The 18,535-nt window shown below is 41.7% G+C and overlaps 1 protein-coding gene across 3 annotated transcripts in view; it reads right to left on the bottom strand.

Annotated features, from left to right (window-relative positions):
- The window catches only part of Prim2 (DNA primase subunit 2), a 233,317-nt gene that overhangs the window by 173,212 nt on the left and 41,570 nt on the right, over positions 1-18,535 (bottom strand). For all 3 annotated transcript variants that reach the window (XM_059281728.1, XM_059281729.1, XM_059281730.1), the window contains 2 exons: positions 11,535-11,630; positions 8,577-8,714 (listed from right to left, as the gene is read on the bottom strand). In XM_059281728.1, the coding sequence (XP_059137711.1) occupies positions 8,577-8,714; positions 11,535-11,630 (234 nt within the window). The remainder of the gene's footprint in view (positions 1-8,576; positions 8,715-11,534; positions 11,631-18,535) is intronic.

Raw genomic sequence — 18,535 nt, 5'->3', positions numbered from 1 at the left:
TACAGCCACTAAAGTATTTAAAATGTTCATGGAAATACTGCCTGAGATTGATCCCAGAAAGCAGTATAGAGAAGTTTGGTTGGACCTAGGAAAGGCAACAGACTAATAAAAAGGCACTGAACTCAAGATGTTACATTAGACCTAGGCAAGAGACCTATATCCTTCACTAACAGACTCTATGAGTTTGGAAGCCATATTAAACTTATATAGACAAAATAGGAAGCTTCTTATATTAAAAAAGTGTTCCATCAGATTGGCCTGTAAGTCTCTGGTGTAGTTTCTTGACTAATGATTGATGGGAAAGGGACAAGTTCACTTTGGGTGGCACTAGCCCTGGGCTGGTGGCCCTGGGTTCTATAAGAAAGCAGGCTGAGCAAGCCATGAGGAGCAGGTCAGTAAGCAACATTCCTCCATGGCCTCTGCTTCAGTTCCTGCCTCCAGGTTCCTGCCTGCAGTCCCCACCCTGGCTCCCCTCAATGATGGACTGCATGTGGAAGTATGAGCAAAATAAACCCTTTCCTCCCAAAGTTGCTTTTAGTCATGATGTTTTATCACAGCAATAGAAACTCTAGTTAAAACAGGTGGTATTCTATTTTGCTGAACTTATTTCTTTTCCTGTTTCCATATTAGTTTTAAGGGTTTGTTGAGCTCTTGTGTTTGATACAGTTGTTTTTTCCCCAAATCTAGTTTGTCTGTCTGAAGTTATGCTATCTTCCTCCCTATAAATATTCCACTAAGAACTTTCTGCTGGCATAGTCGTCATGAATTCTTTCATTTGTGTTTGTCTTGAAATTCTTTTATTTCTCCATCAGTTTTGAAAGATAGTTTTGCAGTAAATAACATTTTTGGTTCTCAGTTGTTTAATTTCAGAGCCTGAAACATCTCATTCATTCCTGCTTTTACACTTGCAGATGAAAAGCCTGGGGCAATTCTGATATTTCTGCATTTGTATGTAAGTTGGTGTTTCTCCTACTTTTAGGATTATTTCTTTACTTTGTATTTCTGACACCCTAACTATAATATGTCATGGAGAATTTCTTCTCTGGTCATGTCTACTTAGAGTTCTATGAGCATCGTGTGCTTAAAAGCCTATTTCTATACATTTCTGAAGTTTGCTCCTGTAATTTCACCAAACAGTCTGTCCAATCCATTCAGTTTACCTCTGCTCCTTCTTCCACACCATCAATACTTGAGTTTGTCATCTGAATGTGTCCCAGACTTCTTGGAAATATTATTCTTTTTTATGAATTATGCCTTAATTTTTTTCTTATATATGTCTGTTTGTATTATTGTCTTGACTCTGTCCTCCATCCCTGAAATACATTCTTCTCCATGGTCTTATCTGTTAAAGATGTCTCTTGTAGTTTTTATCTGAGTATCTCCTTCAGTGTTTCAATCTCCTTGCCAAATTTGCCCTCCATATTTTGAACTTTCACCTCCAATTTATTAACTGTTATGTTCATTTTGGACACTATCTTGTCAAGGTCATGGATAAATTTCCTTAACTGATGCATCTATTTGACTCTTCTAAGTGATGGTTAATTCTCTTGAACAATAAGGCTCCAAATTCCTTCTCAGACATTTCAGTTTCTGTAATTTTGAATTCCCTTATCAGGGATGGATCATGAGTAGTGGTTATGGCATATTCTTTGTATTGCTTTGTGATGTTTTATGCATCTGTTGAAGACCTCATGCCAATTCTTAGCTTGTTCCATTAAATAGAAAGTGAAGGAACACTACCAAATTCATTCTATGAAGACATCTTAATACCATATAAGAAGGGAGGGAGGGAGGGAGGAAGGAAGGAAACTACAGACCAATGTCTTTGATGAACACAGATGGTATGGTGGCTTAGTCACCAGGGAGTGGCATTGTTTGATAGGATTAGAAGGTATGGCCTTGTTGGAGGAAGTGTGTCACTGGGGGTGGGGTGAGCTTTGAATTTTCAAAAGCCCATGCAGACCCACTCTAGCTTTTCTGCCAGTGTATCAGGATGTAACTCTCAGCTCCTTCTCCAGCACCATGTCTACCTGCTGCCATGCTTCCCGCCATGATGACAATGAACTAAACCTCTGAAACTGTAAGCAACCTGCCAATTAAATACTTTCTTTTATAAAAGTTGCCTTGGTCATGGTGTCTCTTCATAGCAATAGAATAGTGACTAAGACAGATGGAAAGATCTGTAACAAAATACTTGCAAACAGAATTCAGCAACACACTGAGAAAATTATACATTATGGCCAAGTTGGCTTCATCCCAGAAAGGCAAGGTTAGTTTGATATAGATAAATTAATAAACTCATCTCAATTAATATGAGAAATTTCCAAATGAGTCCTCTTGTTTCTACTTGTCCCATACCTCCAAACTAAGCTACATCAGAAATTATCAGGCCACATCATCCCTTATCCCAACCTACTAATCCATAGCCTACAGTAAGATAAAAACACAAATTCTTTGCCCTGTTTCACTCAAATTTCTACATCCAGCCCTTGAAGTCTTACCTCACTCACTTCTAGCTCACCATGCTTCTACAGCACTGGCCTTCCAACTGAGAAAACATCAGTGCTCCCTCCCTGAGGCCTCAGTGCTAATGACTTTTCCTGCCCACAATATACTTTTCTGTGTGTGTGTGTGCGTGTGCATGTGTGTGTGTGTATGTTTAGTAATTATCTATCTGCCACTAGAATATAAGCTTTATAAGAAAATAAATTATGTTCATCTAAGTATAAGATCTGCAGTATATAAAATAATGTATAGATAAATAAGTAAAATGTTATTAAGAAATAAACCATTATGGGAGGGGTTACACCTTCTTAGATTGTTGGGTGAGACAAAAAAAATATCCTTTTCCCATCATTCGCCTAACTTCTAATCATCTGCCGTATCACAACTCACACATTCCACCTACTTTGCAACTACTATATTTTCTCAGAGTTTAAAGAGATAAATCCCCTCATTATACAATCCCTTACAATAGCACGGCTACCACCCACCATTCCTGAAAGTTACAAACACAAACCTGGCTATACCAGTTGCTAGCCAGGGTGTGCCTGGCTACATTTTCTTCATCTGTGTGATGTGGATTACAATCCCTGTCTGTCGGAAGCTTGTAGTGACTATCAAAGAGATGGTAAATAATATTCAAAGAGTGTACACAATAAATAGTGGGGGGAAAAGAAAGTTCCTTTCTTCTACAGTATCTATCAGTTCTGTAGAATTGTACTCAATATGATCCGAGTACCAGATACTAAACTCAAAAGAAGGTTCACCAAGACAGACAGAGCCCTTACTCTCAAAGAGCTTACACTTCAGTGAGGGAGAAAGACACAATGAAAATGGCTTAATCGTGGTTTGTGTGAGCATGTGCTGCTGTGGCAGCAGGGAGGCTACTGAGGGAAGCGGGGCTTCTACTGAGTCTCAAAGTGAGGAGAGTGAGGAGAGGGTCCCTATCACAGGAGAGGGCAGTGTCTACCCTACTACAGCCCTCAAGAACACCCAAAAGGCAAATGAGCTTTACTACAAAAATCACAGGGCCACCAGTTCAAAACAAGCTTCCTGCTATCATCTGGACAAGACATCTGTCAATTTACAACTCCCTCAGAGCCATTTATGTCACCCTGGACCACAGATTTAAATGCCTTTTTTTTTTTTTTTTTTTTTTTTTTTTTTAGTTTTTCGAGACAGGGTTTCTCTGTGTAGCTTTGTGCCTTTCCTGGGACTCACTTGGTAGCCCAGGCTGGCCTCGAACTCACAGAGATCCGCCTGGCTCTGCCTCCCGAGTGCTGGGATTAAAGGCGTGTGCCACCACCGCCTGGCTTAAATGCCTTTTTACAACCACTTGAGGGTACTTTTTTACCATCCTACATTTCCACTTATAAAGCTGGGTTTGTTTTTTTTTTTTTAGTTAACATACTTCAAGGCCAAAGCATCTCTCATTAGAGAGGATAGTCAAAGGAGACCACAGCTGCAGGTTCATATAGCTGTCTCACCAGAGGATCTAGAAGGCACCCCCTCTTGTCTTTCCCTTCCACAGAAGTTAGGACAGGTTCCTAGGGAGTACATCTGTGGTGGTTTGAATAGAAATGGGCCCCTTAGGCTTATTCATTTGAATGCTTGGTACATAGGCAGTTGGCAGTATTAGGAGCTGTGGCCTTGTTAAGTAATTGTATCACTGTGGAGGCAGACTTTGTGGTCTCATATGCTCAAGCTATACCCACTGTGGCACACAGTCTCCTCCTGCGGGTCAAGATGTAAAACTCTCAGCTCCTTCTCCAGCACCATGTCTGCCTGTGTGCTGCCTTGTTTCCCACCATGATGATAATAGACTAAACCTCTGAAACTGTCAGCCAGCTCCAATTAAATGTTTTCCTTTATAAGAGTTGCTGTGGTCATGGTGTCTCTTCACAGCAATAAAAACTTAAATAAAACAACATCTCACCCACCTTCCTGCAAAGGGCTGTCTATAGCTCCTCTCAACCAGACCTGACCCAGATGTGTGGAAGAATACCTGGTGTGGTCTAAAACAGCAACTCCCTCCTCCACTGAATCCAAGACACTGCACAATCCACCAGTAATCGGAACATATCTATGTCAAGTAAATGTGAATCCACTAAAAATAAACTCCACAAGTCTACTCCAAGGCATAGAAACATCAGAAATGGTTGCCAAAGATACCAAAGCATGTCAAAACAGCAGTATTCATAACCAAATCTACCACAACAGGGAACAATACAGTTACCAATAGTGATACATTTTGATAAAGGCCTCAGAATAAGGATGAATCATGTCCTGGCAGAATGCAGTACCTACCATCTCTGTGACATTTTTGTTTAATACATATCTTGAACTTAACCATACAGAAACACTAAACAAAGACAAACTGAGAACTCTTCTACACAATGCCTACTCTGTAACATTCAAAAGTAAAAAGGTCCATGAAAAGTTAAGGAGAAAGTAAGAATGGGTCCAGTCCCGGGGAGGCTACAGGCGACAACTAAGAGCATATGGGACTTGGGTTCGGACTCTTGAAATAAACGATGGGACAGTGACAGCTGAACTGTGCCCATGTGGAAGAATGTGCTCCTGGTAGGACTCACACCGAAAGGTGCAGAAGTCACAAAACACCAGGTTAGGGTCTCATTCTCAGTTTACAGACAGCTGCTGTTTTAAACATGTTTTCCTATAAGGTGGTGATCATTTGAAATGTTTGAAGAATTTCATGTAGGAAGAATGAACAGAGGGAAAGGAGGACACATCGCCATGCTCTGCTACATCGGCCACCAAGAGACAAGGCTAGGTGCAATCCGCTGGAAAGATACCTATTACAAACTTAGGAACACATAGAATTCTGCCTGTCCTCTCCTGGAGTCAGATTCCTCCATCTTCTACCCAGAGAACAGGGAGAAAAAGTAAACTTTTGTAAAAATCTACCCTATGGTCTTCTTTCCATATTGAATTATCAGGAAGATAAACAGCAAATACTTGTGTAACACTTTAAACTGTGTGAAAGACAAATGTCAGCTCCCCACAAAAGTTGTCTTCAAGGCAAATTTATAAAATGAATGAGTAAAAGATTTTAAAATGTGTTTAAGCCTTATAAAACACTAGTCAGAATTAGCTCTGAAACACTAAAGTGTTTCTTGGCTTGCCTCCGAAGTATCCTCTCCTCTGCTCACTCTTCACAATTGATCTTGCATTTCTGTTGAGGCAATTTGGGAACATGCAGAGTTTGATCCCGTGAACCACCAAACAAAGCATTGGAATCACAGCTTTGGGCTAGGCAATCCTTGTGGCCATGATAATTGGCTAGGTATACAATACAGTTTGAATAATGTATTGTATACCACATTTGGATGTGTTGAAGCTATAACTGATATTCCCTCACAATGTGAATGTATTGGAAATGAGGCTACTACAGACACACAAGATTAAGGGGGCCTTAATCCAACGTAACTGGTATTACTGTAAAAAGTAGAAATTTGGGACACATATGGATAGTTCCATGTGAAGACTACAGTTATATTGTCACAAACCAAATGCCAATAACTCGGAGAGAGACCTGAAAGGCCCCTTCCCAACAGTTCAGAGAAAAACAGGCCTGCTCGTACCTCAATCCCAAATGTCTAACCTACGTAACCAGGAGACAATGAATGCTTCTCCTGAGACCTCCAGTTTATAGTACTTTGACAGAGCGGCCCTAAGAAAGTGATACAGCTTATGCCTTAAGCCATTTCAAGCATAATAAATACTAAGATGAAGAACAGAATTCAAGGACACAAAGAGAAGCTTGTGTGGATGGTACATTACAGAGACATGATGGTTGACCCACTTTTGCTACTGTGAGAAAAACCAAACCAAGGACAAAGCATATTCACGTGCATACAGGTAAAGTCAACTGCAGAGAAGCAGCTAGAACACTAATGGGGACACTAGTGTCACTCATACAACTTCTGGACTTCTTGAATTTATGAACTAACACACTCCATTATTGTTTAAGATACCACAGATCCATTTCTATGACCAGCAACTGGGGAGCTGAAGTGAAAAATAGTATGTACTACAACCTCTGAAGCAGGGAAGTATCAGGACACTTTCTGTAAAAAGAATTGAGGAAGGAGCCTCAACTGCCTCAAGGTTGGTGCCCACATCCCCAAAGCTTTCAGAAACGTGGTGATGATTTTGGTGACTATGGAGAACAGGGGCCACTACTCGGATTTAGTAGACAGCATTCACTGCTGTCTAATGTCAATGTGAAAAGAATGTACCTATTGCTGTCCAAAACATCGACAGATCGAAAAACAAGAACCACAAAAGAAAGAGGATGGCAACCAACAGACAAACAGGTCCATAGTGGTGAAGTCACTATTCTTATTCATAAACACATTGTAGGACAGAGTACATCACAGAGAAATGAACAAAAAATTTATGCTGTGGGATGTCTTTCTGTATGCTGTGAATATGTGTGGCTCCAATTGGATAATAAATAAAATTGTTTTGACTTATAACAAAAAAACCTTACAGCCAGGCGGGAAATCCAAGCAGAGATACAGAGAGAAGAAAGGTGGAGAGAAAGAAACACCAGCTGCACTGAAGGAGCAACAAGATGCCAGCAGACCAGTAACGCCACAGCCACGTGGCACCATATAGATTAATAGGAGTGGGTTAGGATGAAAGAGTTAGCTAGCCAGAAGCTGAAGCCATAGGCCATATAGTTTGTAATTAATATAAGCCTCTGTGTGTTTACTTGGGACCAAGCTGCTGCGGGACCAGGCGGGACACAGGAAAACTTCCGGCTACAAATTTAAGAGTATCAACCATAATAAAAGTTTATAATGTATGATGGTAATTATGGATGAAGAAAGAATATTAACAGCTAACTATCTACTCAGAGTGGAGAGTATAATTCAGCAGTAGACCACATGTTAGCACATAAAGGCCCTCAGTTCCATCATTAACACCACATACCCACACATGCACATTTTCATGGAAAAACAGTTACATGTTTCCATAAACTGCCTCACCTAATAAAAATAGTCAATATTTTAGCCTTCTCAAATGCTAATAGAACTGAATGATGAGCCGGGCGGTGGTGGCGCATGCCTTTAATCCCAGCACTCGGGAGGCAGAGCCAGGCAGATCTCTGTGAGTTCAAGGCCAGCCTGGTCTACAAAGTGAGTTCCAGGAAGGGCACAAAGCTACACAGAGAAACCCTGTCTTGAAAAACCAAAAAAAAAAAAAAAACTGAATGATGCATGCTTAAGTGATCCTAGAGAGTTAATAATAAAAATTATTTATACCAGAAAACACTACAATTTTGGCTTAAAGGGAAAGCTTATCACACACTTATACAACTGTCATTAGAGCTTCACGATTATCCTTTGACTCTGAAGTACTCTTTCACATTAAGAACAAAAAAGCATAAAAAACTGACCTAGACTAAAAGCCAAGTATTATCGCTCTGAAGTAAGATTTCAACAAACTGAACATACTGTCACTTATTCAACACAGCTCTTCGAACATCACGTGATCCTGGGCTACTTCCTCAGCAGTAGCCTGTCACTGTTTTTAGGACTTAAATATAAACACTTTCTCCTAGGGCTGCGGGCACACAGCTCAGTTGTAGATGCCTCCCTGGCAAGCACAAGACCCCAGGTTTCAACTTCCAACACTACAAAATAAGAAAACCCAAACTTGCTTCTACAATGCCCTCTGCTGATAAAAACATCACAATTCACAATAGAAACCTAGGGGTTATTTCCACCAATGGCCACAGTGCTTTTAAGAACCACATATAAAATCCATCTCCAAACAGAAATGATTTGATGACTAACCTAGAGAGGCCACTGCCATAATTAGTCAGTTATCCCTTAGTGCTATTAGAAGAGCAATAACAAAACCACGTGTGGAGATTAACACATCAAAACCTAGGATTCCACAATTAACAACATAATACCACAGGCAATCAAAATGTCACTACAAAAATTAAATTAAATTAACTTACTCCATAAATGAGCACAAAACAAAATCATCAGGGATTTATAATGATGTCAAATAAAGAAATAAACTGGAACACTTACTGCCAAAGCCTTAGATAGCGTAGCTCTGAACTCGTTCAGGATGATGGCCACAATGTCTTTAAGCGGCACATAAGCAAGGCCATCTTCCAAATAGACCTTCCTTCCTCTGAACAGGTCCAGAGCGTCAGCAAAGGGGATCTGGGTTCAGAGTGAAACAGAGAAACAGATCAGTCTCTATTGTCAGATGGTTCTGAGACTTCAAACGTTCAGTCAAAATCCATTAGTCACAGCAGCTCACATTAGGAAGAATTAACAGTATATGAGTAAATGTTTTAGAGGACATGTTTTAAAAGACAGTGACAATAATAATAAAGAGCCAAAAAAGAATGTTTTCTTTTTGTTATAACCTACAAATTTCTGAATTATAAACCCCAAAATTTCAAATTTCTACTTCAAAGTCTCTAAACATGTTATAATCACCTCATGACAGATTCAGAATTTTGTGTCAAACAGTGTTTTCCTAATTTCCTTTAAAAAGTATGCAGTGCTGTAATTGAAGTCAATTCCAAATCTGCTCATCTAAGTTTCTATTCCTCCACTGGAGAAGCACATTTGAAAAGCCTCTCAACACCAAGACTTTGAAAATAATGACCCTTCAGTTTTGTGTTAACTATCTCCCTGAAGCATTTAGTATTTATTTTAAAATGAAACAGAGATTAAGACCCATGAATTGTCCCACCACTTAAGAGAGAAACACAATGTGATCTTCGTTGACTGTGAAAGTCATTATTCTGGAAAATCTTTTTTTCATTCTTTTGAAAATGAAGCAAAAACTTCAATGAAAAGTTTCCCACGCTGTCTACTCGTCCAGTCTTGGGAGACACTGAAATCCGTCTGCAGTGTAGTACATCTGACGACACCTCACACTCCGAACAGATCATGTGTCATTGGAATATTTTTTATTTTATTTTATTTAAAATGATATTTATATGCATGTGTTGGTGTGTGGGTATGAGCACATGTTAATACACTGTCTAGAGTCTAGACAGGGTGTTGGATCCCCAGGGGCTGAACTTAGAGGCAGTTGCGAGCTACCAAATATGAGTTCTGGGAACCTGGGTCCTCTGGTAGAATAACATATGTTCATATCCACTGAGCATGTCTCCAGCCTGCAATCACATGCCTTTTAACTAGAAAGCTCTTGACAAAGGTACTGCTTTCCATGGCTACAAACAACACAGTCCATGTCCCCAAAGAGTTAATGATTTATTTAAAGACAGGAAGAAACACCTGTGGAACATCAAAGCGCCCCACAGGGAGCCATGGGTGCTGTGGCTTGCAACAGGTGGCTCACCAGACCAGCAGAGGCACAGGGCAGAAGGACCAGCGCAATGCAGGCAAGAGCAGAAGGCTGCATCTGGAAGCAAGCTCTAGTCCAAGCCTAGAATCTATTCTAGTCTGCTACTGGCTTGTGATTTAGTGAGGGAAATAAAGTCCTCTGAACCTCAGAGGACAAATCTGTAAACCTCAGGAAGGAAAGGAAGAGAAGCTAAATGACCCTCCTGTGTCCTTGCTGTAATAGTCTAGGCCTCCAGCTTACTGTGGTGACCACAGGGCAAACAAAAACGCCCAAGCAGAAGCAATGGAAGCTGTGATGGTCCAGCAATGAAAACATGTGGTGTGAGTCAAAGACCGATCCTCATACACTAAGCTTGGAAGGAGGCTGGATGACAGCTCAATGTGAAGAAAAAGAAAAAGGTACAGAGAGCTAATGTGGAGGCAAGACTTCAAGCACTCAACCTGGGCATGGGAGCCCAGGCCTTTAATTCCAGCTGTTCAGGAGACTGAGGCAGGAGGATCACAAATTCACATCCTGCCTGGGCAAGACCAACTTGGTCAACTTGCTGAGACACTGCCTCAAAAACTAAAAATAAAAAATAAAAATATGAATAAAGGGGGAAGGGGATCCTGTGTATAAAATTAAGTAAGGAGGTAAGTAAAAAAGTTGTACTTCCAAGTTTGCCGTGACTGTACATCATTTCCAAAGGCAGTTACCAAGTTTTCAGTTATTTCAGATTTCCTCTTCCCCTTCACAACTATTTACTCCCAAGTTATCTGGTAGGCTCACAGAAAGAAGGTCTCTGCTGAGAGGACAGAGGAAAGCAAGGTGGCCCAGCACAGAAGCTGGACTGGTTCAGGAAGGCGTCCCCATAGGAAAGCCAAGTATATCACAGTGTCAGAGCCCAGATGACACAAAGCCATAAGCCAAAGTGTGTGTAAGAACTGCCTAGGGAGTTGTCTTAGGGAGGGTTCTACTACTGAGACGCAACGCCATGACCAAAATACAAGCTGGGGAGGAAAGGGTTTATTTGGCTTACACTTCCACACTGTTGTTCATCGCCAAAGAAAGTCAGGACAGAAACTCAAGCAGGGCAGGAACCTGGAGGTTCCTCTGATGCAGGGGCCATGGAGGGGTGTGGCTTACTGGCTTGCTCCCCACGGCTTACTCAGCCTGCTTTCTTATAGAACCCAGGACCACCAGCCCAGGGATAGCACCGCCCTCAATGGGCTGGGCCCTCCCCCACTGAACACTAAGAAAATGCCTTACAGATGGAACTCACAGAGCCATTTTCTCAACTGAGGCTCCTTCCTGCCTGACGACTCTAGCTTGTGTCAAACTGACACAAAACCAGCCAGTATAGCAGTTTCTGGCAAAGCACCAGAGAGTATTAGAGAGTATTAAAGAGTATTAGACCAAAGAGAGAAGAGGGAGGCAGCCCGCACCATATGCAGGAGCCCAACAATGCCCAGAAGGCTTTCCTTCAACACAATGGCCTGGGGTGCAGCCAGAACCCCAACAAAGTGAGGAGGATGTCTGGGTGGAGGGTGGCCCAGCACTCAGCGTTTCCTGAGTGTGACAACCAGATCTCTTCACACAAGGAAGTAGGAGGGACTACACAGATGTGACTTAAAAATGCAGGTAAAGCTAATGTGACACTTTAGTAAATGTTTACATACCTTATAAACTGACTCCGATTCCCACTTAACCCCACTTAGGCTTGGCGAGGATGCAACGATGTCCTGTTCTCGGAGAGTCTTCTCTTCATCACTTATCTAAGAGGAAACACAGTTGATGAGGCCTCGAAACTTACATTTCCTCAGTTCCAATAAAGCAGTTTCCTACTGTAGAGACTATTCCACACTTTAATAAAAACACGTTAATATACTAATTATCTTGCCATTTCCATTGATTGCTAAATCATTATTACCCTTAGTGAAGGCAAAATATGGAAGAAAATTTAACTTTAATATTTCCCAAGGTTCCCTTCTGTCAATATCTGAAGAGATCCATAGGAAGAACAGCAGCGAAGGGCCTATAGTTGTAGCTCAGTTGGGAGTGTGCTTACTTGCTGAGACTGGGTTCAGACCCAACCTATACATGAACCCAGGCATGGAGGCATGCTTCTACGCCAGCACACAGGGGTGGAGGCAGGAGGATCAGAGATTGAAGGTGACTCTTGTTGACCAGTGAGGTTAAGATGAGCATGGGCTACATAAAATAGCCTTTAAAAATAAAAATAATAGAGAAGGAAAGTGCAATAATCGGAGGAAAAGAAACATAAAAAAGTTCAGGATAAGTCCAGGCGTAGTGACGTCTATCATCTCAGACCTGGGGAGGCTGAGAACCATGACATGAGTTCATGGCCAAGCTAATCTACATAGTGAGATACTAACTTAGACAAACAAACAAACAAAGACTAAATGTAAGCATTAACCAAATCAAGAGTTATGCTATTTATTAAAATATCTATTAAAGTTAAAAATGGTTAGCGTATTTCTCAGACTTTTAGTCACATACAATACTTGAAACTTTATTACTAGCATTTTATTATCATGTGCTGATTGTGTCCTCATAGAAAGACTGACAGGACTGAGTGGATAAAATTCTGAACTTCTGTACACAAAGATGATGGGGCTGCAGAGATGACTCAGCAGTTAAGAGCACTGACTGCTCTCCCAGAGGACCTGGTTCACTTCCCAGCACCCACGTGATGTCTTGTAATCATCTGTAATTCCAGTTCCAGGGGATCTGACATCCTCTTCTGGCCTCCACGGGTACTGTACAAATGTGGTGCACAGACATACATGCATGCAAAACACCTATACACATAGTTTTTTTCAATCTTTTAAAAAGAGAAAGCAAATCTCTCCCAATTAGAAAGAAGAAGAAGGTACAGAAGTACTTAGAGTACTACATCACATGACACGCTCGTCACTCCTCTCCAGAAGCACACACAGTGCTAGCCCACACCTCAGACGGTAAGGCACAGCAGCCAGCAGTCATGAGTAAGCAACAAACACCAGGCTCTAACCTGTACCTGGTCTGTTTGCTAGTGTCTTCCTGTGTGACCCAGGCTGGCCTCCCTCAGCTGTTCTCCGCCAGCCTCTCCAGGCTAAGATTCAGAAAACAAGTGGTGACAAAGATGTGGGGAAGCCTACTCATTCCTAGCAGGAATACTCACTGTGGAGGGGACTCAAAAAGTGAGAAACAGAACTATCCTAGGATCCAGCTGTGCCGCCCCTGAGCACACACCTGAGCATATGCCTACAGCCTACCAGAGACACATGTCCATCCATGTTCATCACTGCTCTGATCATACAAGCTAGAAACAGAAACAGCCAGATGTCCATCAACTGATGAATGGATACAGGAAATGTGAGATTTTAACGCAATTTTATTCAGCTATTTAAATTAGCATTAGTTCTCTCTCCCCTCACCCCCCTCCTGCTTTGCCCTCGCTCTAATCCTCTGCCTATCATTCCCTGTCCTTTCCACATCACTTATGAGCCCACTTCCTTCAGTTTCCTTCTTCCTCCTCCTGCAATGCCCCTTTCTACTTGCCAGGTTTCCACAAATACCAAATTTAGACCCACAAATCAAAAAAACATGTTTTTTGTGTGTCTGGGTTACCTCACTTTGTATAATGTGTTTCAGTTCCATCCATTTACTGCAAATTTCAGGAGCTACAGTAAAGACCAGACTGACAGTATACGCCTGTGATGGAGCTGTGGCATCATTGTTAAAAAGGTAACCAGCAGCTTCCTGACAGGGGGAACCAATACCTGGCACTATAACCCTTGACCAAGAGTAAAGAGCCAATTTAAATCCTACTTTCTCCTACGCTTATTTGAAATTTTAATATACACGTTGATGTCGCCACCATGAACAGTAACAACTGCTTAGATGCCTGTTGTACACCAAAATAACTTGTCATACTGAAGTTAGGAACAAGGGCACCAGCCCGCTCTTTTACAACGGCTTGTGACAGCAACCAAGAAAGACGAGAACACACAAGAAGGCTCCTGTCCTGATAAGACGCAGCTTCTGGACACATCAGTGCATAGGATCCACTAATAGTGTAATACAGTACCTTCTAATATTAGCAGCTCTATTAGCCAAAGAGATCAGTTCTTCACTGCTTACAAAGAAAACGCCAGGGAAGCGCACATCAGTGTTCAGAGGCCTCGAGAAACAAGACTACAGTTACAAGAGACTTCACTTGTCCAGACTGACTGCTGCCTTAGAAATAAAATCCAGACAATTAAAAATGAACTCTAGAACTTTAAAAACTAACCAGATAAAGTGATTAAAGAGTGGAATAAGACTTCCTTTCACTGAAACCCATGCTCCAAAGAGAAGAAAGCGGTCTAATCTTTCTTATTGGAACTCAGGAAATCAGGAACATCCCAGCCCCTCCAAGGAACTAAGTTCACTCTCCAGTATACGAAAGAAGATGAAAGTAATAATGCACCCTTTCAAAGTAATCAAACACACTGAATCTAAAAATTCATGTCATTTCCTGTTATGAATAAATATCACATTTTCCTCAGTGAATTAAAATGTTCACTCAGGAGCTGGAGATGCTGCTCTGGCAGAGGACCCAGGTTTGGTTCCCAGCACCCACATGGTACCTTACAACCATCCATCATTCCAGTTCCCATGGATCCAATGATCTCTCTTGACCTCTACATACACGAAACATACATGCAGGCAAAACAATTGAATATATAGAGTAAAATAATCTAACAAAATATTTAAGTCCACCCATTTGTCATTCATATCCTAGACTTTCATTTATCTACTTAGTTACAACTAAAATTTAAGAAAAAAATTCTCACTAAAAATGCAAAGTGACTATCTGAAACTTTACTAGCTAGTATAAACTACTATTAACTCTATTATTTCAAATTTCTAAAATAACCCTGCATATCATCTTTTCTCCTGTTCTCTCCTGGGAAATGTGAGCATGTTTTATCTGCTCAAGTTTTCCTTAAAGAGATTACCTACAGCAATCATAAAACATACTCGCCCTCTGAAAGAGCAAGACAAGATTAAGTTTGCCTTCCTGCTTTCTGCTACCAGAAATTGTAAATAAAAAATGACAGAGCGGAACCATTAAAAAAGAACAGTAATAGAGCCAAAGTATATGAGGTTTTCATTTTAATTAAAATAGAATTACATCATTTGCTCCCTTCCTCTCCTTCCTTCTAGCCCTCCCATGTTCCTCCCCTACCCTCACCCTCAAATTTACAGGGCCTCTCTTCTTTAACCATGTTGTTACATAAACATATAAAAGAATAAACATATAAATACAACCTGCTGAGTCTGTCCAGTGTTGCCCGCATGTATATTCCTAGGGCTGGCCACTTGGTATTGGATAATCACCCAGCAAGGTTATCCCTGGGGAAGACTACCTCTCTGTCTATCAGCAGATGTTAACTGCTTGCAGCTCTTGCCCTAGAGGTAGGCCCCACAGCTGGCACCTCTGCATGCTGCCTTCCTAACAGAACTAAGAATTACGACTGGATGGTTTTAGTTTGTTGTTGGTTTCATTTGGTTTAGTTTGGTTTGGTTTGGTTTGGTTTGGTTTGGTTTGATATTCATCAAATCTGAAACTAGGAAAACGGCTTGCTGGAGATTCTGAAAGAGGATTAAGAACTTTAGATCACCCAGCATCAGCACCATAACCGGGGAAGTAGAGGCACATGTGTGTAGACTGCATTGCTGCTGACCCACGCACAGCTTCCTCCTGCGGAAGGACTGTCCAGGTGGAGCCCTGAGACTTGCTTTGGCCAGTGAAAGTGTAAGCAGAAGTTATGTGTCAATCGCAGCAAAAATTCTGTGAGCCCATGGGTGACCTGGTTCTCTCCTGTTAGAGCAGCTGAAGTCCTGAGTCAAACTGACGCCGAGCAGGCTGCAGCTGGCCCACTGTGGCAGCATGAGCAGGCAACATTTTTGTAGCAAGGCCATTTGCTGTCAATGCAGAACTCTTCTGACCAAAATACCAAGTCCATCTGGTTTGCCTAACACATTCTCATCAATAAAGTGTTTGAAACCCTAGGCCCAACTGGACTTATTTTAGGTTACATGCATGTAGTACTGTATAGTATATCCTTAAATTATGTCCTACTCGCTCTCTCATTCACAAACAAATAAATGGAATGAAGATTTAAACTGAGCACATTAAAAAATGATAACAAGCCAGGTGTGGTGTCACACTAGCACTTGGGAGGTAGTGGCAGGAGATTAGGGTAAGAATAAGTTTGAGAAGGTTCAACCAGTCTGGATTACAAAAGAAAATTAAAAAAAAAAAAAAGGAATAAATAAATGTATGTGTGTGGTGGTATCGTGTTCCCCAAAATATTGTGCACCCTAATAAACTTATCTGGGGTCAGAGAACAGAACAGCCACTAGATACAGAGGCTAGAAAATGGTGGCACTCACACCTTTAATCCTAGCATTCCAGAGGCAAAAATCCGTCTAGATCTCTGTGAGTTCAAGGCCACACTGGAAACAGCCAGGCATGGTGACTCACGCCTTTAATCCCAGAAAGTGAGCCTTTAATCTCAGGGAGTGATGGCAGAAGGCAGAAAGGTATATAAGGCGTGAAGACCAGAAACTAGAAGCATTTGGCTGGTTAAGCTTTTAGGCTTTTAAGCAACAGTTCAGCTGAGACCCATTCAGATGAGGACTCAGAGGCATTCAATCTGAGGAAACAGGATCAGCTGAGGAACTGGCAAGGTGAGGTAGCTGTGGCTTGTTCTGCTTCTCTGATCTTCCAGAGGTCACCGCAATACCTGGCTCCAGGTTTGATATTATTAATAAGACCATTTAAGATTCGTGCTACAGTATGTGCTTTACATACATACCATATATGTAAACAGATGGTACTAGTTAGTTCCTTACCATCCAAAGTGACAATGTTGAGTGGACCACTTTGGAAACCGTAGTCTACTACAACAGCCTCCCAAGTAAAGCTGTAAATAAGGCTTCCCAAAGACTGAAGTTTCTGTAAGTAGCCAATACTCCATCCTGCTCATCTGGTTTGACCACAAGTCTTCTACTTGAGTTCACACAGCTCTCACTCTTAGGTCTCAGACTTTAAACAAGTACGCCTATCAGCCTGGCCAGCAGAGCACTTTAAACTACCATTCCAGGTTCACATAGACCTTTAAACTGAAGTCCTCACTGTCTTTCCTTACAGTTCTCCAGCAGTGATTTTTACTGTACACATCACTGGTCTAAAACTCATATCCAGGAAAAAGAATCCTTTTCCCTAAAAATCAACTTAAGAACTCCTGAAAACGTTCTCTACCCAGCTTGATTTTCTGAAGTAATCGTTCTCTTTCCGACAGAAGACCCACTCTGTACCTACCCACAAGAGACACACCAGCCACAAACAAGGCTGCTTGGGAGAAGGAAGACTAAGAAACCATCAATTAACAGTCTATGGTGAAAACAAAAATGAGAAAGTACCGACAATGGACAGATGGACACTTTCAAGTGAGTAAGTGACGCCTCTCTGCAGCAATGACAAACAGAAACTTGAGTGACAAGTCCTTGTCACACAAACCCAAGGCGATGGCATCTCCTGCAGAGACAGCGGCAGTGAAGATGCCGGAAGCAGAGAGAACAGAGGCAAAGCTGGTGGGAGGCTCTGGGAGGGCTGGTTGAAGAAGCACACAAGGCCTGCCCCGTGGGGTGACCTCGGCTACACTCAGCAGAGGCACCAGGAAGCGGAAAGTAAGATCTGATTTACCAGATGACTGCGGAATGCAGAATGGACTGTAAGAGGGGTTAGAAGAAAAGAGACTTAATTTGGTGGTTATCAAAAAACAATGTCAGCCTGAATTATAAGAGATGAGAGAGCAGCAAAAGTGACGAGATTCAGGACGCACTTTAAAGGTGGCTACTGATGAGTTACAAATGAAGGCGGCGTGGAAGAGATTCCTGTGTTTGGGGCTTTAGCCAGATCCTGGTTATCTACTGCTATTTGTATACCCTTGGACATTCATATCTTGTTCCAACTTCCCTGGAACCCCTTAGAGAAAGAGACGTGATTGGGAGGGAGGGGGCTCGGGATTCTTTGTGAAGCAAACCTGTACTAGAGATGAAAGACCTGTGATGCCAGCGTTAAAGATACAAGTAAAGGGCAGTGTACATGGGAACACTCAAACATGATAATCAATAAAACCACTGAGCATTTTAGCATGCAATTTAAAATGTGTGCATAAAGCAAAGGCTTTTAATGTATACTGTATAATATTGCTATTACTACTTCTAAAAATATAGAACACATCTTTGCTGATGATCTAGAAAAGGCAACTTGCTTCCCAAATGCCCTGTGACCTTTAATGTCACTTGTGGACATGAAAAACAGCTGGAGAATTTTTGGCCTGCCTCCCACTGGGCGCTGAGATCTAGGTGCTCTATCTTGGAATCTGGCTGGCCTGTGACCAGGCACCAGTGATGTCATACCAGCCTCAGGCCTAGTCTCTAAGGACAGCAGTCCTCTCGAAGGCTCATCTACTGGAAGCCATGGTCATCAACTTTGGAAGTTCAATCACCACTCTCTTGTCTGAGGAGCCAGAGGGAAAGACTCAGCTGAGGACAGCCTTGTAGAAGTCCTCAGCTAAGCACTAGGGTTGTGGAAATTGTTGTGGATATCAGAGACCAA

The sequence above is a fragment of the Peromyscus eremicus genome, chromosome 16_21 (genome assembly GCF_949786415.1).
Source record: "Peromyscus eremicus chromosome 16_21, PerEre_H2_v1, whole genome shotgun sequence".
In the NCBI taxonomy this organism is placed as follows: Eukaryota; Metazoa; Chordata; class Mammalia; order Rodentia; family Cricetidae; genus Peromyscus; species Peromyscus eremicus.
The sequence above is the reverse complement of the archived record's forward strand: the minus strand, read 5'-3'. Positions and strand labels throughout refer to the sequence as shown.